Here is a 19,000-nt window from a genome sequence, read left to right as displayed (position 1 = left end):
AAAAACACAAAAACTTGTATGCAGATATTCATAGGGGCTTTTATTCGTAATAGTCAAGAACTGATAACAATCCAGTGTCTGTCAGTGGATGAGCAGCTAAGTAAAAGGTGGTATATCCATACATTGGAATACTATTGAGCAATGAAAAGGAATGAAGTACTGATACATGCTACAACATGGATGAATCTTGAAAATATTTTGTGTAAGAAGCCAAACACAAAATGCTACATATTGTTTGATTTTGTTTACATGAAATTTCTAGAAAAAGCAGAACAGTGGATATAAAAAGCAGACCAGTAGTTGCTTAGGGCTGGGGGCGTTAGTGATCATTGACTACGGATAGGCACAAATGAACTTTTGGGGGTGATGGGAGTATTCTAAAGCTGGACAGTAGTGATGTTTGCAAAACCATGTAGATGTACTAAAAATCCTCATGCTGTACACTTCACATGGAAGATGGAGGAATTTCGTTGTAGGTAAATTATACTTCATTAAAACTGCCCAAAAAATAATAAAGGAGAACAGATACTTTGTGGAAATAGAGATAGTAAATTGTCACATGAAAAACAGTCTCAGCTTTGTTAACAAATGATTTTAAAATCTTTAATATTACTAAAAATAGCAAAAATGGAAATGATAAATATGTTCACAGTTATAATAAATAGAGGTATGTGCTCTTATACATTACTCTTGATGCTGGAAATTTTTCCATTCTCCTTGGATCATTATGGCTAGGTATAGGAAACACTATGAAACAGTTCTTGTTGCCCCCATACCTAGCTTATTTATTTTTAAGGTTGTCTTGGCCTTCCATGTTCTTTGAATACTAATGACATTAGGCTGGAATACTTAATTTCTCATCCAGCATACCTCATGCCATCAAAACAAGCATGCCACATGCAAGAGCAACCGGAAAAAAAAAAAAAAAGCCTCTCACAAGGATTCTACAGTCACGAAGAGTGTTTTCTCTAGTCATTTTCTGTGTTCTTGCTCCAACACCATAGTAACCCATATAAAAGAGGGGGCAGGGGAAGTTGTTACCCATTCAGAACCCTACCAATAGGAAAACAAGTGTCATAATAAATCATCCAAAAACAGAAGCAAACAGCTTTGCTGTAGTTCATGTCAACACATGTATTTAATGTTATACTGGAGAAACAAGCAGCAAGTCCGTGCATCTAAATGGTCAGAGCCACTAGAAGTGAAAAGCAACAGGACTTAATAAACTTCGACTAGGTATTTCAGTGACCAATTTTCTATTTAAAAATTGCAAATAGTCTAAATGCCTGATAATAGAATGGCTATGTAAAGTAAGTATCTCTAAATAGAATACTTAAAGAGAATTATAGAAATTTTTTTTAAAAGAAAATAGTCAAATTGGAACATAAATTATGTATACAGTGACAAACTGATTATATCAAGTGTACTTTATAAATACCACAATTCATAAAGAACATATTGGGGGTGTTTCATAATCATTCTTAACAGTTACGAATATCCAAATTGACACTCTTTAATTGCATGTTATCAATAGGAGTTGGAATACTCAGAGCTGCTGTTTCCCCATGTGTGAAATTGCTACATCTGTGCCCCCTTTACAGTGACACCTTAGGTTTGCATGATATGCTGACATTTTCAAAATCACACGTGTGTGCATGCGTGTATGTTCTTTGTGTGTTCTAGTCATTTCCTCTTTTGAAAGAATTCCCTTTGATTTTGCCTTTCTAGGCATTGGATTATGAAGAAATGAAGTATCTTGACTTCAGCATTATTGTCACTAATAAAGCACCTTTTCACAAATCAGTGAAGAATAAATACAAGCCTATATCCATTCCCATCAAAGTAAAGGTGAAAAATGTGAAAGAAGGCATTCATTTTAAAAGCAGCACACTGTCCATTCGCGCCAGCGAGAGTATGAATGAGTCAAGCCTGAGCCGGATCATTGGACGGTTTGAAGCTTTTGATGAAGACACTGGCCAACTAGCCCGTGTAAAGTAAGAGAACGATGAATATATTTCCTCACTGTAAATTACTTTCAATGCCTGTTTTCAAAAAAATCATAATGAAATTTGAACATTTCATTTCTTTTCATCCAGTATTATGATTCCCCAAAGGCCTATAGATGACATTTCCCAGAGTTGTACCTGCAACTGAGAGGCAGGGAGAAATTCCCCCAGACCCCGTTCCCTCCACCCCCTGAGTGAGGCAGAGGCTGGGTTCCTCGCCTCAAAAAGTTCTGGCTAGCGAAAGCTAAAACACAACAAAGAAAGTTCAGAGAGAAACTTTCTAAAATCTGTTTTATTTCCTAAAAGAGTATTTAAGGTAAGAAAGTAGCAAATTTATTGCAAATTCCACTTGATACCGGTTTGGTTAAATGAAATAGTTAGTTGCCTAATGTATTTTAATATGGAGAAACCAGTTTCATTTGCACATAAATCTTGGAAATTACTCTTCATTTGAACCATGATACTTGGTTCAGGATCGATGAACCTTTTATCATGGTGACCTTTACTCAGATACATGTATTGAGAACCAACTAGATGCCACCACTGTGCTGGAAGGGACAGAGGTGTGCCCCCTTTATAGTGACACCTTAGGTTTGCATGATATGTTTACATTTTCAAAGTAAATTTACATCTTAGATCAGCGAGAGCATGAATGAGTCAAGCGTAAGCCGGATCATTGGACAGTTTCAAGCTTTTGATGAAGACACTGGCCAACTAGCCTGTGTAAAGTAAGAGAGAGCGATGAATATATTTCCTCACTGTAAATTACTTTAAATGCCTGTTTTCAAAAAAATCATAATGAAATTTGAACATTTCATTTCTTTTCCATGCCATGACATATCCATGCCATAGAAAGATGACTCTACAGAATTATTATTTATGGAGCTCAGTTAGAATTATTACACTTAAATTTAAAGAAGCCCTGCCAGCCATCCAGACACACAGCCTGTTTTTCTGCTGTCAGTCAGAGTTGTTTGGTTGTTTTTAACTGTCCTTATACCTGGGTAAGGACACTTACCTTAGCGTCCCTGGGTGCCAACACTTTATAAAATATTGTGTTTACATGCATGGCCCACCATAGCTGGAATGGGAATGGGAAGCTTTTCAAAAATCTCTTTCCTTTTGGTGACTCTTTTAATGGAATTCATCATCCAATAGTAGCAAATAGCCTTTTCCCAAAATAATAGTAACAAAAAACCTCCACTGTGTTTTCTGCAATGTCTTGGTGACCCTTTTTTGCCCACCTTACCTGCGGAACCAGCCCTGCTGCTTTCTAGTTTTCTAGTCTAGGGTTTATTTCCACAGCTCTGACCCTGACAAGGCCGCCCCTTACTGATCCCCAGCACTGAGGATGAGTGCTCTCTGGGATTGCCTCTCACTGCTGTCCCCTGAGAGGCTTATACGTTCTAATTCATTATCCTGCGGTAGCGTGGCTATTTATTGAAACTCCTGTTTCCCACCTAACTATTTAGTTTTGGCTGCTATTTTTACTAAGGGTGATGCATATAACAGAAGATATGTTCTGCCTGGAAAAACAAGGAGCCATGTTTCTTTATTTCTTAAAAGTATTTTCTTTTATACTTCTCTTATATTTATCTTTACTGTTGAAAGTATTACAGATGTCCCTCTTTTCCCCCCATTGATCCCCTTTATTCAGTTTCTTTTATTCTTTAGCATGAAATTACAGAACACCAAAAGGAGAAAGATTTTAAAGATCAGTTCAGACCGACTGTTTTACAGATGAGGAAAGAGATGCACAGCCAAGTTGAATTAATTTTCTCACGTTTCCCTAACTAATTAGTGGTTGCTATTTAGAAATGCTGCCAAGGACAGCGGAAGAATTGTTTCTGTAACTCTGTCATCATTTACTGTTGTTCTGATTATTCACATGCATCCATTGTTTATAGATATCTGGCATAGCGTGGGAGCTGCCGGCCTCCTTTAAGTGGTGTCTAATTTTTACCACAGAGAAGAACAGAAAAGACCTTAAATGAGATCACATACATGTGAAACGTGATCCTTATTACTGTGACCCTGCCTGTATTATTATAAGTGTGAATGTGGGAAACTATTTACAGCAACTAAGTCCAGGCTTTAAAATTCCAGACATGAAATTCCGAAGTACTCATGAAAATCTAAATGTTTTATCAGTTACTTGTAGAAATGTTAAAACTCTGAAAATTTAGTTAAAGTGTATAATTGGAATTTTTTAAATAGCACTATAAACAAATATTACTGTAAATTAGCCACTCATTCCTATGTGCCTAAACAGCCCCTTAGTAGAAAATAAACTCTCAATAGTTGATTGAAACAACTATTCATATGTTCGGTTTATCTTTGGATCCGATTCTATTGAAACTTGATGATATTAAGATACATACATTTCTGAAGATGTAATTTGAAAGTTCTCCTTACCTTTCCCAGAGTTCTCTCTTTCCACACTAATTCTCCTTGCTTTGAGGGAAGACATCCAGAAATCACTTCATCAGCATGGTTTTCACTGATCCATTTCTCACTGAGAGAACCTTACTGCTCTTAATAATCAACAATATTCCAAAATGTTCAAGTACTTCCATTTAAGGCAGTCATTGATTTTTAAAATTGATACTTTTAAGTATTGATAACATGCCAATGAACAATAGAACATAAGACTACTTTTCTCCACCCGTTCTTGTTGGGTAACTAAATTATTCTCCCAAGGTTTACCCCAAATTTCAGGGAGACAAGATTGAAAGCTGTAAGACAGATTGTGGAGCAACTTGGGAACCTCCTGGCCTAGTTAAGGGATACCCCTTGCATTTATGTCTTAAGTATGTTACAGGATTAAGAAAGGTTCCGAAATAAGTGTGATATGCAGTAAAGAGAGGGGCTTTTACGATAGTTTCAAGAAATTAAAAACATTTCAAACTAATGCCTGTACCAAGAATATATACAATGAAGCAAACCTTAAACTTGAAAGAGTTGTACATATTAGAGATTCACAAGTTATCCAGAATTCTCAATTAGTTCTGTGTTTGTTTTTTAACAGATACACCAAATTAGAAGATATAGACAGCTGGGTCTCTGTGAATTCTGTCACATCTGAGATTAAGCTTGTAAAAATTCCTGATTTTGAATCCAGATATGTCCAAAATGGTACATACACTGTAAAGATTTTAGCTGTATCAGAAGGTAAGTTATTAAATAGCTATTTTTCTTGGCTATATGTAGTTTGATATTATTTTCCAACATCGGAGACTTTCCTTTTGGTCTTATAGGAAAATCAAATCTTTCCAGTGGAGAAACTTTCACATTTCTACTTATTTAATGGATTAAAATATATTATTTGATCTGAATATGAAAAATATCTAGAATCAGAAGTGTCCTAATTTGTTAGTACCTTCTCCTTACCAAACTATGTTTGGTATCAGCAATATAACCAGAATATATATATATATTTTTTTTCTTTCTTATCTTTAAGATTCTCCTAGGAAAACCATCACGGGCACTGTTGTGATCACAGTTGAAGACATCAATGACAACTGCCCCACCCTGGTCAACCCAGTGCAGAATATCTGTGATGACGTGCAGTATGTGAACGTGACTGCCAAGGACCTGGATGGCTACCCAAACAGTGACCCTTTCACCTTTGTCATCATTGACAAACCAACTGGAATGGCAGAAAAATGGAAAATAGTGCGCAAAGAAAGTAAGCCCAATCATTGGACTACACATTTAAATATTAAACATGACAAATCTAAAATCTTTAGAATATGGGGGGGGGGGGTTTATAAATCATATTTCCAATACAGTGTTTCAAAGGGGTTTATAAAAGGAGGTTTTGAACCATGAGCATAGTGTTTTTTTATCTGGCTATAATAAATATCGCCTTTGGAACAACAAGAGGGAGAGAAGCAAAATAACCTAAGGTCTTAGTAATAGCCAGGTATTCTCTAAATTGCTCTTGAAGATGTTGTTTTGTCGCATAAGCTGAGGAGTGCCTCCCCTCTCTAAGCAAACAATCAGAGTAAGTGCCTTCTAAAAATCTTGAAGTATGGTAGCAATTTCATTGAAAATAGCATTTATTGATCACTTACTGTGTGCCAGGCACTCTGCTGGCCCTTCATATGGCTTATCGCATTGAGTCCTTACTCCATGACATTATTCCCTCATTCTAACGGAGGAAACCTTGACTTAACGAGAGAGAAATAGCTTGTTCAAGGTCACGAAGCGGCTGACTGATAGACACAATATTAAAAGGGTCTCTCTGACTCCTCCATGCCAGACGGCGTGTGCTTATAGCCATATCTTGGACATACCCGCCTTTTTGATGTGAACTTTTGTGTGCCCTTCAGGGTGATTTTGAATGTTCAAAAACCTATCCAGAAGGTTATTGTTTTCTAAACAATTAGTGTTCATTTACAAAAAGTTTTTAAATACAGTACCCGAGTTTTTCTTAACTTACAGATTTATTGTTAAAATTTTTAAGTCTAACAAATTTTTACAATCACTTTAAAAGGCTTTCAATAATGTTAAAGCCGGTGCTGGGTACCGTGGGGATAAATTATGCTATTCTCTCTGTTATTATCTGTTTGAAATTGCTATGATAATTTTTTTTTACGAACTGATAAAATAAAGGTCATTCCGTGGAAATGTCATTTAACCCACCACTTGTTTGTCACTATATTCCCAGTACATAGAACAGTTCCTTGCATTTGGCAAACCGCACACACTTGTTCAGCTGTGGTTCCAGAGCAATGAGCTGGCCGACTGCGCAGGCGAAGGCTGCCGCCTTTGGCTGCCCCAGCATCCACCCAGGACCAGCTGTCCACAAGAACTTGAGCCCACCCCTGTGCTTTGTCCATCTGTCCCAGATCACCTCCCTGTTCACCTGCTGCCCCAGCCCAGAGCACTTGAGCCAACTCTATGCGCCTTTTGGTGTCCTAAGCCAGTGAGAGATTGGATCAAATCCTTTCCGTACCAAAATGCCAGGCCATCTTTGGGGTGTCTCCAAAAGTGGGTAATTTAACCTCCCCTCTCCCAAAAAGGAAAAAAAAAAAATAGAACCATTAAGGAAGAATAAAGCTTCTAACTGGAGCTAAGTATTATTAGCCATTAAAGAATGTTTCCATAATTTAATCTTGCCCCTCCCTTGGTAATCGCTCATTTCTATTTCATTTTGCCTCCTACCATTATAGGTACTAGTGTGCTACTGCAACAAAGTGAACAGAAGCTTGGGAGAAGTGAAATTCAGTTCCTGATTTCAGATCATCAAGGCTTCAGTTGCCCTGAAAAGCAGGTCCTTACACTCACAGTTTGCAAATGCCTGGATGGCAGTGGCTGTGTGGAAACACTGCGTGGCACCTATGTTGGCCTGGGACCGGCAGCGATCGCGCTAATCATTTTTGCTTTTCTGCTCTTGCTACGTGAGTATTTTCAAAGCCACTCTTTGGCTCTTTCAGTAATTAAGGGCACTACTAGCGTTTTGTTACCATAGTAGTCACTGATTTCTGTACAGTTATTCCAACTAGAGCACTTGAGGGTGAGTAGGGAAACAAGAGTTGATCGTTGATAAACTCATCAAAGGTGATTATAACATGCCTCAGAACTTTGTTGTGAACAAAGGTATCATTTCCTGATTTAAATAACCTAGGCTATCTTGCATGATCTTCAGCAGCCTTTGAACATAGACCTTGTTGGTGTCCCCATTTTTTTAAAAAAAAATTTATTTTTAAAATGTTTAAATTACAGTTTACATTCAATATTATTTTGTATTCATTTCAGGTGTACAGAATAGTGGTTAGACGATCATACTTGACAGGTGCTCCCCCTGATATTTCCAGTACCCACCTGGCACCAGACATAGTTATTTCAGTACTGTTCACTTTACGTCCCCAGGACTGTTTCATAACTACCATCTGCGCTTCTCCATCCCTTCTCCTTTTCTACCCCACTCCCCAGCCTCCCTTCCCTCTGGCAGCCATCAGTCTGTCCTCTGTGTCTGTGAGTCTGTTTCTATTTTGATTATTCAATGATATTGCTCTTTAGAGTCCACATATAAGTGAAATCATGTAGTATCTGTCTTTCACTGAGTGGCTTATTTCACTTACTTGGTGTCCCCATTTTGATAAGCTCTGTGAGGGAGGGATGCTTTCTCTTCTCTGCCCAGTGCTGAGAACAGTGCTTTGCCCACAGGAGGTTCTCAGAAGGGATTTATTGCATGAATTTGGATAATGGATACCAGGTTATTTTATAAACTCATCTTATTCTTATTGATCTTTCCTTTTCCCATTCAACTTGTCAGAGCCCCACCTACCCATACCCTTTGTTTGGGTTGCCCTGTCACCTGAGCCAACAGCAGTGAGACCTCTGAGCACTTCTGTGCTTCCTGACAGTTACAACCAGTCCGATCTTCCTTGCCTATTCTACAAAGACCCCAGATTTCCTTTCTTAAAAGAACAAAGGACTGCAGCCTGGGGTCATGTGGAATACTACTGCACTTGACCACTGAATGTGGGCAGAGAACTGGCTCTGAGGCAGCCCCGGCTATTTCAGTGACAGAGGAAGAGCTTGTCAGAGCCATCAGTAGATGTACCATTGAATGCACTTTTATACTATCATCCCTGCTTTAGGATACAGACACTTAACCGTAAATGACTTGTCTCAGTTTCCCAAGTTTGTCGGGACGTACTGGAGCTGGGACTACAGCTTTTAAATGGGGATTCCCTGCACTGCCTTCTCATCTCACATTCCCTGGGGCCTTTGTGACACTTGGCACATGGTACACGCTTGATAAATATTTGTTGAATTTGTACAAATGTTGAATTTGCCACTGGCCGATTTCAATCTTTGAATTACAGTAGCTATGGTGACTGTGCTGTCAGCTATTTTACATTTAAAAAAAAGTCTAGGGAGTAGGCAATTCATCATCTGAAGATGCCAAATGGGAGTGGCAATTAAACCTAATTTGGGGTGGACAGCTTGCAAGTTGTAGTTAATTCTTTACTACTTTGATTAAGAGGCCAACATTGGCCTTTATCTCCTCCTGGATGGAGGTAGAATAAAATTTAAGGAGAGAGCTCTGTATTGAGTTCTAGATCTATTTTAAGAGTTTCAATGTAGAATTATTTTAGAAAATAGTACTCAGGTAATTCAAAGGTTAATTTGAACCTCAGTGAGTCTACCTTTTGCCAAATTCTACTCTAGGAGGAAGTGGTGAAGTATTCTAGAAGTTTCAATGTTCTAGAATATTTGAACATGTGAAAATGTTTCAACCCTTAGAAGCTTTTGATTCTTTTAACACATTTTTTTTTTGTTAGTGAATATTCTCATATTAAAAATCAAAGTGGTTTAAAAAAATGTAAGTCTTTAAGTTGGTTTTGATGATTTAAATACTATCGAATTCAGTCTCAGTGTTCTACTCAGAACCAGACACAGCCTCTTTATGATGAGTGAGGCCTCCGAATCTGTAGGACTCCCTCATTCTGCCTGTAGACTTTGGTATGACTCTCCCAAGACAAGTTTGGTGAGGTTGGATGGGGCTGAAGAAAAGGAAAATAAAAAATAAGGTTGTAAATAAGTAAAGACTGAGCTGCAAGAAGTGATACATGCAAATTCCAAAATTATATAACACCAATTTAAAAATAAGTTGGGACTAACCTTTTTTGTTTTTAATTTTGTTTCTGCCCAGTTGTACCACTTTTACTGCTGATGTGCCATTGTGGAGACAGAGCCAAAGGCTTTGCCCCCATTCCTGGCACTGTAGAGATGCTGCATCCTTGGAATAATGAAGGGGCCCCACCTGAAGACAAGGTCAGATAATCAGATATCCATGGAACCTGCCTTCTTTTCTGATTTTAAAGGGTCCTTGGGAAGTGTTTCTACCATTATAGGTCATGAGAAAGTAAAGTGGTCCTTACAGATTTCATTCACATGCCTTTGAATGAAACATATTTTGTGTTTATTGCCAGGGCAGCGTTGAGGTTGTTTTGCTCTAAAGCGGGAGGAGGGGAATGTCTGGCCCACGGGCCACATATGGCCCTCAAAACCATTTGCTCTGGCCCTGCCAAGGCAACTGCAGGCAGGACTCAAAATTCAATAAATCTAGGAGCTTTTCTCATAGCTAATTTTTAAGTTAATAATCTTATATGTATGGCCAGAGAATGATGTTATAAATATCTAAATGGCTGTTGGCAAAAAACGGTTCCTCACCCCTGCTCTACTGTGACAAGTCCTGTGTTACAGAGAATGTAGAAAATGCGTCAGGTAGTGGCACAGGGAATACAGAACAAAGGTTAGAGAGAGCAAGAGTGTGTGGAGATTGAGAATGAAAATTTTTATTACTACCAATATTAAATGGGGACTTTACCTCAACCAGGTGCCCACCACCCCATAACAGTTGTGAAAGATTTTAAAATCTCCTCTTCTACCTACATAACAACCATCTCCCATCGTCTCTTTATTGCGTCTTCACCCTGGGTCTCTCATCACCACCTGCAGTGAGCGTCATATCTAATAGGATATGATTTAGCATCAAGTGTCAGAGAACTCAGCGTAACAGTGGCTTAGATATAAATGTGGGTGGTCCAGGACCAACATGATGACTCCATGTGGCCACAGGCTCCTTTTCCCTTGTTCCTCCGTAGATGAGTTCCATTCCCAAAAGCAGATAGGAGAGAAGTGAAGAACCGCTCTTGAAGAACGCTTCCCAAAAGATGCATACTCCATTTCTACTTGAAATCACATGAACCAGAATTTAGTCCGGTGGCAATTTCTAGTAGCAATGGAGCCTTAAAACTAGTCTATATTTGGGATAACCGTGTGTCCAGTTAGACAAAAAGTAACGATTCTATGGCCATAAAGAAGGCATTAAACTCTAGAGGAAAGTTGAATCGCAGTTGATGCCAATAGAGTAAATGAGCCGAGACTGTATTTAAATAACTTTTGTTTTCTCCTTGGATTATAATCATCTAACAAAACAAGAAGGTGGAATGGAGCTCTTCAGAAGACTCAGAGTTATTCAACATAAAATATTTTTCCTAATTTGTTTCTGCGGAAATAGCTTATGCCCACTTAGCTCAGATCCTAGCATCCATACGGATCCTTCATCCTTCTGACTCAGCTCCCAACCGTGTTTGCCCTCCCAGGCGGTGCCGTCGCTTCTGACGGCGGATCGTAGCGACAGTGTGGCGGTGGGCAGTGGAGCAGGAGGTGCAGCAGCCAGGGAAACCGCCGTGAAAGGAAGCAGCGCTGCGTCCTTTACCAGAGTGCAGCATGACATGTCCGAAGTGGACGGAAGATGGGAAGAACACAGAAGCCATCTTTCTGGGGGGGGCACCCAGGTTATAGGGACAACAGGAGCCATCATAGGCAGTGAAACCATAAGGAGCACAAGAGACACGGGGACTTTCAGAGACATGGCCGGAGCTCGAGCAGCTGCTACCGCGGTGAATGAAGAATTCTTAAGAAGTTATTTCACTGAGGTAAGGGTTGGTTTTTAGGTGCGGGAGAGAAAACATTTGTATGTGAATATGGCATTATTAGGGTAATTGTTGCCTTGGATCTAGATGGGACTTTGGGGGGTTTTTTGGGGAGTTTTTTTTTGTTTTTTAAGAATGAGGGAAGAGAGACACGACCCATTGAACCAGTGAACTAACTTATATGGTGATCACAAATGACCCCACAGTCTTACTCCTCACAAAGGCCATTTCTTACACTTATATTTTTGCCAGTTAATGTATCTCTGCTCTTCCCCGTGTTGTCTTCATTCCAAGATGCCAAGAGCAGATTGTACCTGGGAAGCTGCCGTTTTGGGGGCGCATATAGCAATGCAGAACCAGTCGATGGCTCTTAAAGCCTCTGCCTTTTTTGCCCTCAGATTTTATTGGCCACAGTGAGTCACATACCAAGCCAGATCTCAGTGGGTCAGAAAGTATAGTCCCTCTGCAGGAGCAGACTGGAGAGTACCTGACCTGAAACATAATCTGTGATGTCCATTTAAATTTTGTCTTCTGAATGAGAGTAGTTGGCTTCACTACTGAGGTAATTCGCAAAAGATTAGGAGGAAAGTTGCAGGAAAGATGATCAGATACAGTGAGGAAGCTCACGTCCGAAATGAGAATTAGAGGCTGGACTGGGCGCCTTTCTTGAGAATGAAGCCCATGTGTCCCATGGGCAGAGTCAGAGTGTCAGGCATCTGAAGGGCACTTGAGAGAGTAAGGCAATGGGCTTCCATGGAGGCCAATTTATTTCTGTCCCCTCTCTTCTTAATGGTTACAAATTACTGGGGTGCTTTCCCACTTTCTCTTTCCTTCTGTTCTCCTTTCATATCATCTGCCCCCCACCCCAAGTATCAGCTTGCCGGGGAAAAAGGGATGTGTCAGTGTCAAGGAAAACCACTTCTCATATTGCCCTTTTCTGTTTCACTGCCAAGCTCCATTCTGGTGCCCTGTTTTATTTTGATATTTTTTTTCCTCTCTGCTCTAATCCTGCTCTAGTCAGTCTTGGTTATGTATATGTATGCAACTTTTAATTCAGAAAACATTTCAAACTTAACAGAAAATTTGCAGGAATAATAGAAATTTTGAGCTTCTGTATACCCTTTATCCAGATTACCCAATTATTAACACTTAGCCACATTCGTCCCATTCTTTCTCTCTCTCCCCCCCCCTTTTCTCCCTCTATTTCTCATACACACACACACGCACTTGCATAATCTCTTACATTACCACGGCAAACAAATTAAGAGGCTTAACAGTGACACATCACAAATTTCTGTTTAGCCAGTTATCACAATGATGTCTTTTATAGCCATTGTTTTTCCTGTCCAGAACCCAATCCAGAGTCCTGCCTTCCATTTAGTTGTCATGACATTTTAATCAGGAACAGTCCCCTCTGCCTTTCTCACCTTTCACAATATTTATATTTTCTAAGGATACTGGCCAGTTGTGTTCTAGGATGTCCTTCAATTTGGGTGTCTCTGATGTTTCCTTGCAGTTAGACTCAGGTTATACATTTTGGGCAGAAACATAGTCTTGTTCTTAAATGAAGTTGTGTCACTAATTATATGCCTCTGTGTTTATTTCCATTTTAGAAACTTTCCTGTTATACTGAGGAAGATGACAGTCACATAGCCAAAGATTGCCTTCTGGTTTATTCTCAGGAAGAAACTGAATCTCTCCATGGTTCCATTGGTTGTTGCAGTTTTATTGAAGGAGAGCTAGATGACCACTTCTTGGATGATTTAGGATTTAAATTCAAGACACTAGCTGAAGTTTGCTTGGGTCGAACAGTAGATATGGATATGGAAATTGAGCAGAGACCAAAACCTAAGAGAGAAACAGCTTCACATTCATTCTCCGAGCAAACCAGGGTTAATTCAGAGACTACCTTCTCCTCTGGTAGTAGCTTTCAAGTTCCAAAACCTTTGCATGAAGCAAATGCAGAGGAAATAACTCAGGAAATAGTCACGGAAAGGTCTGTGTCTTCTAAGCAGGGTCAAAAGGTAGCTACACGGCTCCCTAATCCATTGGCTTCTGGAAATGTCATAGTGACGGAAACGTCCTTTGCCACAGGCTCCACTGTGCCGCCACCGGGCACGGTGGTCCTGGGCCCCAGACAGCCGCAGGGCCTTATCGTGACGGAGCGGGTGTATGCTCCAGCTCCCGCCTTGGTAGATGGGCATTATGCTAGTGAAGGTAACGTCACGGTTACCGAGAGAGTCCTGCAGCCCAGCGGGGGCCTGTCTGGTCCTCTGGAGGGCGCTCCGCACCTGCCAGAGGGACACTACGTTATGGTGAGGGAGAGAGAGAGCTTCCTTGCCCCCAGCTCGGGTGCGCAGCCCGCTGTGCCCAAGCCCAGTGCAGGGGCAGGACAGAACGTGACAGTGACAGAGAGGGTGCTCACACCCGCTTCCACTCTGCAGTCCGGTTACCCAGCTCCTTCGGGGAGGTCCATGACGGCCAGAAAGACGGTGGTTTCTGGAGCGGGCGTCCCCGGCCCTCTGCCGGATTTCGGTTCGGAGGAGTCTGGTCATTCTAGTTCCACGGTCACCACGTCGTCCACCAGGGTGACCAAGCGCAGCACAGTGCAGCATGCTTACGCCTGAACAGCCGCCACAGCCCCAGCCAGGGTTTCACCAGCGGTCACCGCTGTCGGGTTTGCAGTGGGCCTGCCCTTCAGCTTCACGGCGGAAGAGGCACATACACAAAATTTAAATCTTAATAATAGACGGCGGACCTTGCTGTCTCAGGGCCCAGGGGTGCCCTTCAGAGATGCTCTGGGATTTCCTGAGGGCATAAGCATGATGCTGTATATTACGTGCCTTTTAGTGAGTTGTGGCCAAACAATATTCACAAACCAAGTTAAACAGAGTAAATCTGGCTTCTGAGAATTTACCACATTAACACAGAGTATCCAGTTCATCAGCCCTGCAGTAGAGCCATCCATGAAACGGCCCTGCCTCTGCGTGGCATGTTGTTAACATTTAACATTGCTGTTCTCTAGTCCGTGCTTCACTGCACCCGGCAGGTTATCCACACGCATTGATCCAAAGATGCACACGTAGTCCAGTGACCAGTTTTGTTGGTTTTCCTTAAGACCAGAGGCCTTCCAATCTGTGTTAGGGTGACTGAATTGTGTAGCATTGACATGGTAAAAACACACGTTTTGGTGCATAAAAACTGTATGTATATGATTGTGTGTGTGTTGTATGACCTTAAAAATAGCATTATACCTTCCCTTTGTCTCTCAATAATCATGGAAATATTGAATACTTCCAATTCAGTTGAATAACCCAGGGAAAAATTCATAAATATAAAATCACTTTCCTTTTTATAGTAATAATATACTATTTATAAAACCTCAGGCTATATTATCTTCTAATTTTGTACAGCTAAATTAACCATGAGACTATGCCTGTAGAAAGAACCAGGGCTATTTCAATGCTGTTATTCATCCTCAGTGCCTAACATGGGTTCCAAATCAATATTTGTGGCATTAAGCTGGATTTTAGAAGCCACTCTCTTTACTTTACCATTTCAAAACATTGAAACACCTTGTAATTTCTGTAATTACGAGTTTGAAGTTAGTATTTTATTCTGTGTCTCAAAGTCATTGACTAGTTGGCCATGACTTACTACATATTAAATACGTAATTAACAGGAATTTGTATAACATCCTTGCCCTGTTTTGAAAAGCGATTTGGGTATTTTGACTAAATAAGTAGATTATTTTTATTGCTCTTTGGAAAAAGAATCCATTTCAAGTTTCAAAGTATATGTGTATTTTAGTAACAATTTATATAAATATTCACAACAAAAAATTTTCATAAGTTTTACACACTGTGTAATTTTGTGATTTCTCAAGTTATTTTGCTTAGGGAAATGAATCTTTAAAAAATTTATTTTTGTAGCACATTTATAGAAGAAGTATTGTTGAATTGGGTTATGCAAAGGACTGATACTGTTTGCTCCCACTGACTAAATGTTTTACTCTCTACTTGTGTCGTTGCTTTTTTTTTTCTCATCGTAGACATAGTTGCTATATTTTGCCAAGTATGCAACAGGAATACCACTACTGTGTGACATTTAAAAATGATCTAACTGCTTTGAACAAACACAACTTGGTCTTAAACTTCCTCCTTGGGCAGGCTTGGAAGCCCTAACCTGTCACGTGTGTGTAGAGTAATCACATTTTCTAAATGCTTTTGTTTGTTCCCAAACGAGTGATTTGTATTAGTTTTTACATTTGTTCCTTGGGAGACTATATTTGTATGTATATCAACAAAATATTTAAATAAAAAAATGACCTTTAGAGCAACTTCTTGCCCATATGTTTTTATTGCTCCGTCATATTTTACAGGGAATGTAGCTGGAGGTTAGAGGAGGAGACAGCAGCCTGAAGGCAGGTCTTGTTTGGTGTTTCAATTATAACAGCTTCCATCCGGCTCAGTCAGCCTCCTTGGAAGAGCGTATTTCCCTTCCTGAGGACAGAAGGCCCAGTTAACCCTTTGCGGTCGTTTGTCTGCTCTCAGCCACCACAGCAAGGAACCGTACGAATCTTAACTCTATTCATTCATGTATCAGTTCATATCCGACCAGTATGACACCCATGTCCAAATTTAATACGACCGCAAAGGGTTAAATTTGAGTTTCAGATCAATAATGAATAGTTTTTATAGTGTGAGTATGTCCCTTAGCAAAGAATCAGCTGTGATCTGAAATTCCAGTGTCACTGGGCACTCTCCTGTTTGCCACGTCCACAGCGTTGTTCCTGAGGGACTGAAGTTAGCTTTCTGTCCAGAAACTAACAGGAGGAGACTGAAGAGAGCTGCACGTCTGACCCCAAAAGATGAAGTCATGAAATACAACCAGCGTTGAGAGGCTGTTTTAGTTGTTATAGTTTACAGTAGGGAGGAGGTCAGAGGTTCTGCTTATACTATAATGTCACATTAATAAATATTTTACAATGCTGGCACATCAGGACACCCTAAAGCATGAAGATTTGCTTCAAATAACAACTTTCAGATCATTAAAACCTCTTTAACGTACCAAAATTCCGTGGTTTCACTATTTTAGTGTATTTCAGTTCCTCTCTATCATTACTGATTTTTTTTGTCTACTTTTATTAAAGAGGGATGTTAAAAATCCCCAACTGATTGTGGCTTTGCCCATTTCCCTTTTAATTCTACTCCTTCCTATATTTTGAAACTTGTTATACCTGTTATTAGTTACAAACACATTTAGAAATATTATATCCCCTCCCCCCAAAAAATAACCTTTTTAATGACATATTGATAAATTATGTCTCTATTTCTGGTTATATTCTTTGTGTTGACATCTTCTTTGCTTAAACATTAATGTTGCTATACCAGCTTCTTATGCTTCGTGTCTGCACAGTACAGCTGATCATTCTCAACCTGCCTGTGCCTTTATAATGTGTTTCTTGTAAATATATAGGCAGGTCTTGCTTTCTTACCATTTTAATAATGTCTCACATTAAACAGAAGATTTTAATCCGCTTGCAGCAGTTCTCACATGGATGAGTTTAAGCCTGCCTTCTTGGTATTTGTTTTCTCTTGGTCCCATCGGTTCTTCATTTCTCCGCTCCTTGCCTGCCTGCCTTTGTGTGTGGTGTATGCTAGGATCGCACCGTAGCTCCCCTACTGACCTTTTAACTATACCTCCTGCGTTTATTTTCTTTAACTGGTTGCTCTTGTGAATGGAAATGCAATCAAGAACAAAAATCTACCCACCTAGGAAAACTACACAAAGGTAGAAGGGAAAGAAAACAAATTTATTATTGAATAAGCATTAAGTCCAAATGACACGTGCATCTCAGGCAGCCCATAAAGAAATTGCAAAGACAAAAATCTCACCTTTTTATATAGGCAGGCAGAAACAGCCCATTGCATGCATGTTCACAAGGTAAATGAGAACTTGTCCTCAAGCAAGACTGACCAGCACCATAACTCACCTTAAATTCACCTGGTAACCGAGGCTGCCGTTGTGCTTGCTGATTGCCCCCCCCCCCCATCTGTTGCCAGACTCAGAGTCCAGGACCACCCCTGAGCTCTTTTGTGAATGACCCATTAAACTCTCCTTACTTCCAGCTGCTTCCCCCGAACCATCACTGACGCCGGTGTTCAGCTGCTAAACAAGGAATCATTTTTACAAATCATAAGACCCGCTCCCTTCTTAGAAAGTCCTGGTGTATTAGTTTGCTCAGGCTCCCATGCAAAGTATCACAGACTGGGTGGCTTCAACAACAGACATTTATTTCCTCACAGCTCTGGAGGCTGGAGGTCCAAGAGGAAGGTGTTGGCAGAGTTGGTTTCTTCGAGCCTCTCCCCTTGTCCGTCTTCCCCCAGTATCTTTCCATGGGCTTCCTTCTGATGAGTCTATGTCCAATTTCCTCTTCTTACAAGGACACCAGTCATATTAAATTTATGTCCATCCTGACCATCTCAAAAAAAGATTTTTATGTATGTTTTTATTGATTTGAGAGAAACATAGATGTGAGAGAAACACCAATCGGCTGCCTCCTTCACACTCCCTCTGGGGACAGAGCCTGCAGCCCTGGCATGTGCCCTGACCAGGAGTTAAACCAGTGACCTTTTGGTGCCTGGGATGTAGCTCAACCAACAGAGCCATGTCGGCCAGAGCCTGACAACCTCATTGCAACTTAATTACCTCTGTAAAGAACTTATCTCCAAGTACAGTCAGAGTCTGAGGTACTTAGTGGTTAGGATTTCAGCATATAAACTTTAAGGGAACACTGTTCAGCCCATAATACCTAGTAGACAAACAAACTTAGCCTGAAGAGCTGTACTATTTTTTCCCCCATGAAAGTCATTAATTTCTTTTGCCAACTATTTGGTTAATTATTAATACAAATTACTTTTCACCATAATAAAATTTAAGCCTGAGTTGGAAGCAGCCTGAATGAAGAGACTATAGCTCTACTGAGCCACTAGAGAAATCTCAAAGGTAATCAAAGCAAAAGCACGCCTGGTCCTACAGCTTCTGAAGTTGTGGACCTAAGTGCTGTTGACATCAGCCACCGTTCCCGGCTCAGTGGCAGAGGCCATGTGCTTCTTGTTGCTTTTTAATTTCCCCAGAAACCTTGTGGCCCATGCACCACAAACGACTCTTCAGGTAAGCTTGGGGAAGTGTAATCATTCTCTCCTTTGGAACTCATCCTAAGCATTATTTTTTTTTCTCCCTATTTGCTTCTGAGGCTTCTATTCATGCCACAGTGGTGTTTCCTGGCTTTCTTTTGTACCATACATTTAAGTCAGTAGAAATTATTCTTCCTCCATCTTCCCTTCTAGTAAAAAAAATAAAAAATGACTCAGAGACCTTAAAATAAAATATATCGATCTGCTTCTTCATTATGACATCTGTTATCATGTCTGTGAGATATTTCACTTCAAAACCACTTCACTAGAAGGTGCTTGATCAACACATGTACAAGTTAATTCTAATTGATTCCCTAGGAGTGGTTAGTGTTTGAAG

The 19,000-nt window shown here is 40.1% G+C and overlaps 1 protein-coding gene across 1 annotated transcript in view; it reads left to right on the top strand.

The window, feature by feature from the left end:
• The window catches only part of DSG2 (desmoglein 2), a 39,867-nt gene extending 24,068 nt beyond the window's left edge, over positions 1–15,799 (top strand). Inside the window, exons 9-15 of the mRNA XM_081149547.1 lie at positions 1,729–1,994; positions 5,035–5,177; positions 5,467–5,694; positions 7,184–7,411; positions 9,676–9,797; positions 11,132–11,467; positions 13,078–15,799. Of these exons, the coding sequence (XP_081005673.1) occupies positions 1,729–1,994; positions 5,035–5,177; positions 5,467–5,694; positions 7,184–7,411; positions 9,676–9,797; positions 11,132–11,467; positions 13,078–14,091 (2,337 nt within the window). The 3' untranslated portion in view covers positions 14,092–15,799. The remainder of the gene's footprint in view (positions 1–1,728; positions 1,995–5,034; positions 5,178–5,466; positions 5,695–7,183; positions 7,412–9,675; positions 9,798–11,131; positions 11,468–13,077) is intronic.
• The last annotated feature ends 3,201 nt before the right edge of the window (positions 15,800–19,000 follow it).

Source organism: Miniopterus schreibersii (genome assembly GCF_964146895.1).
Source record: "Miniopterus schreibersii genome assembly, chromosome: 10".
In the NCBI taxonomy this organism is placed as follows: domain Eukaryota; kingdom Metazoa; phylum Chordata; class Mammalia; order Chiroptera; family Miniopteridae; genus Miniopterus; species Miniopterus schreibersii.
This window is presented reverse-complemented; position numbering and strand designations above follow the sequence as displayed.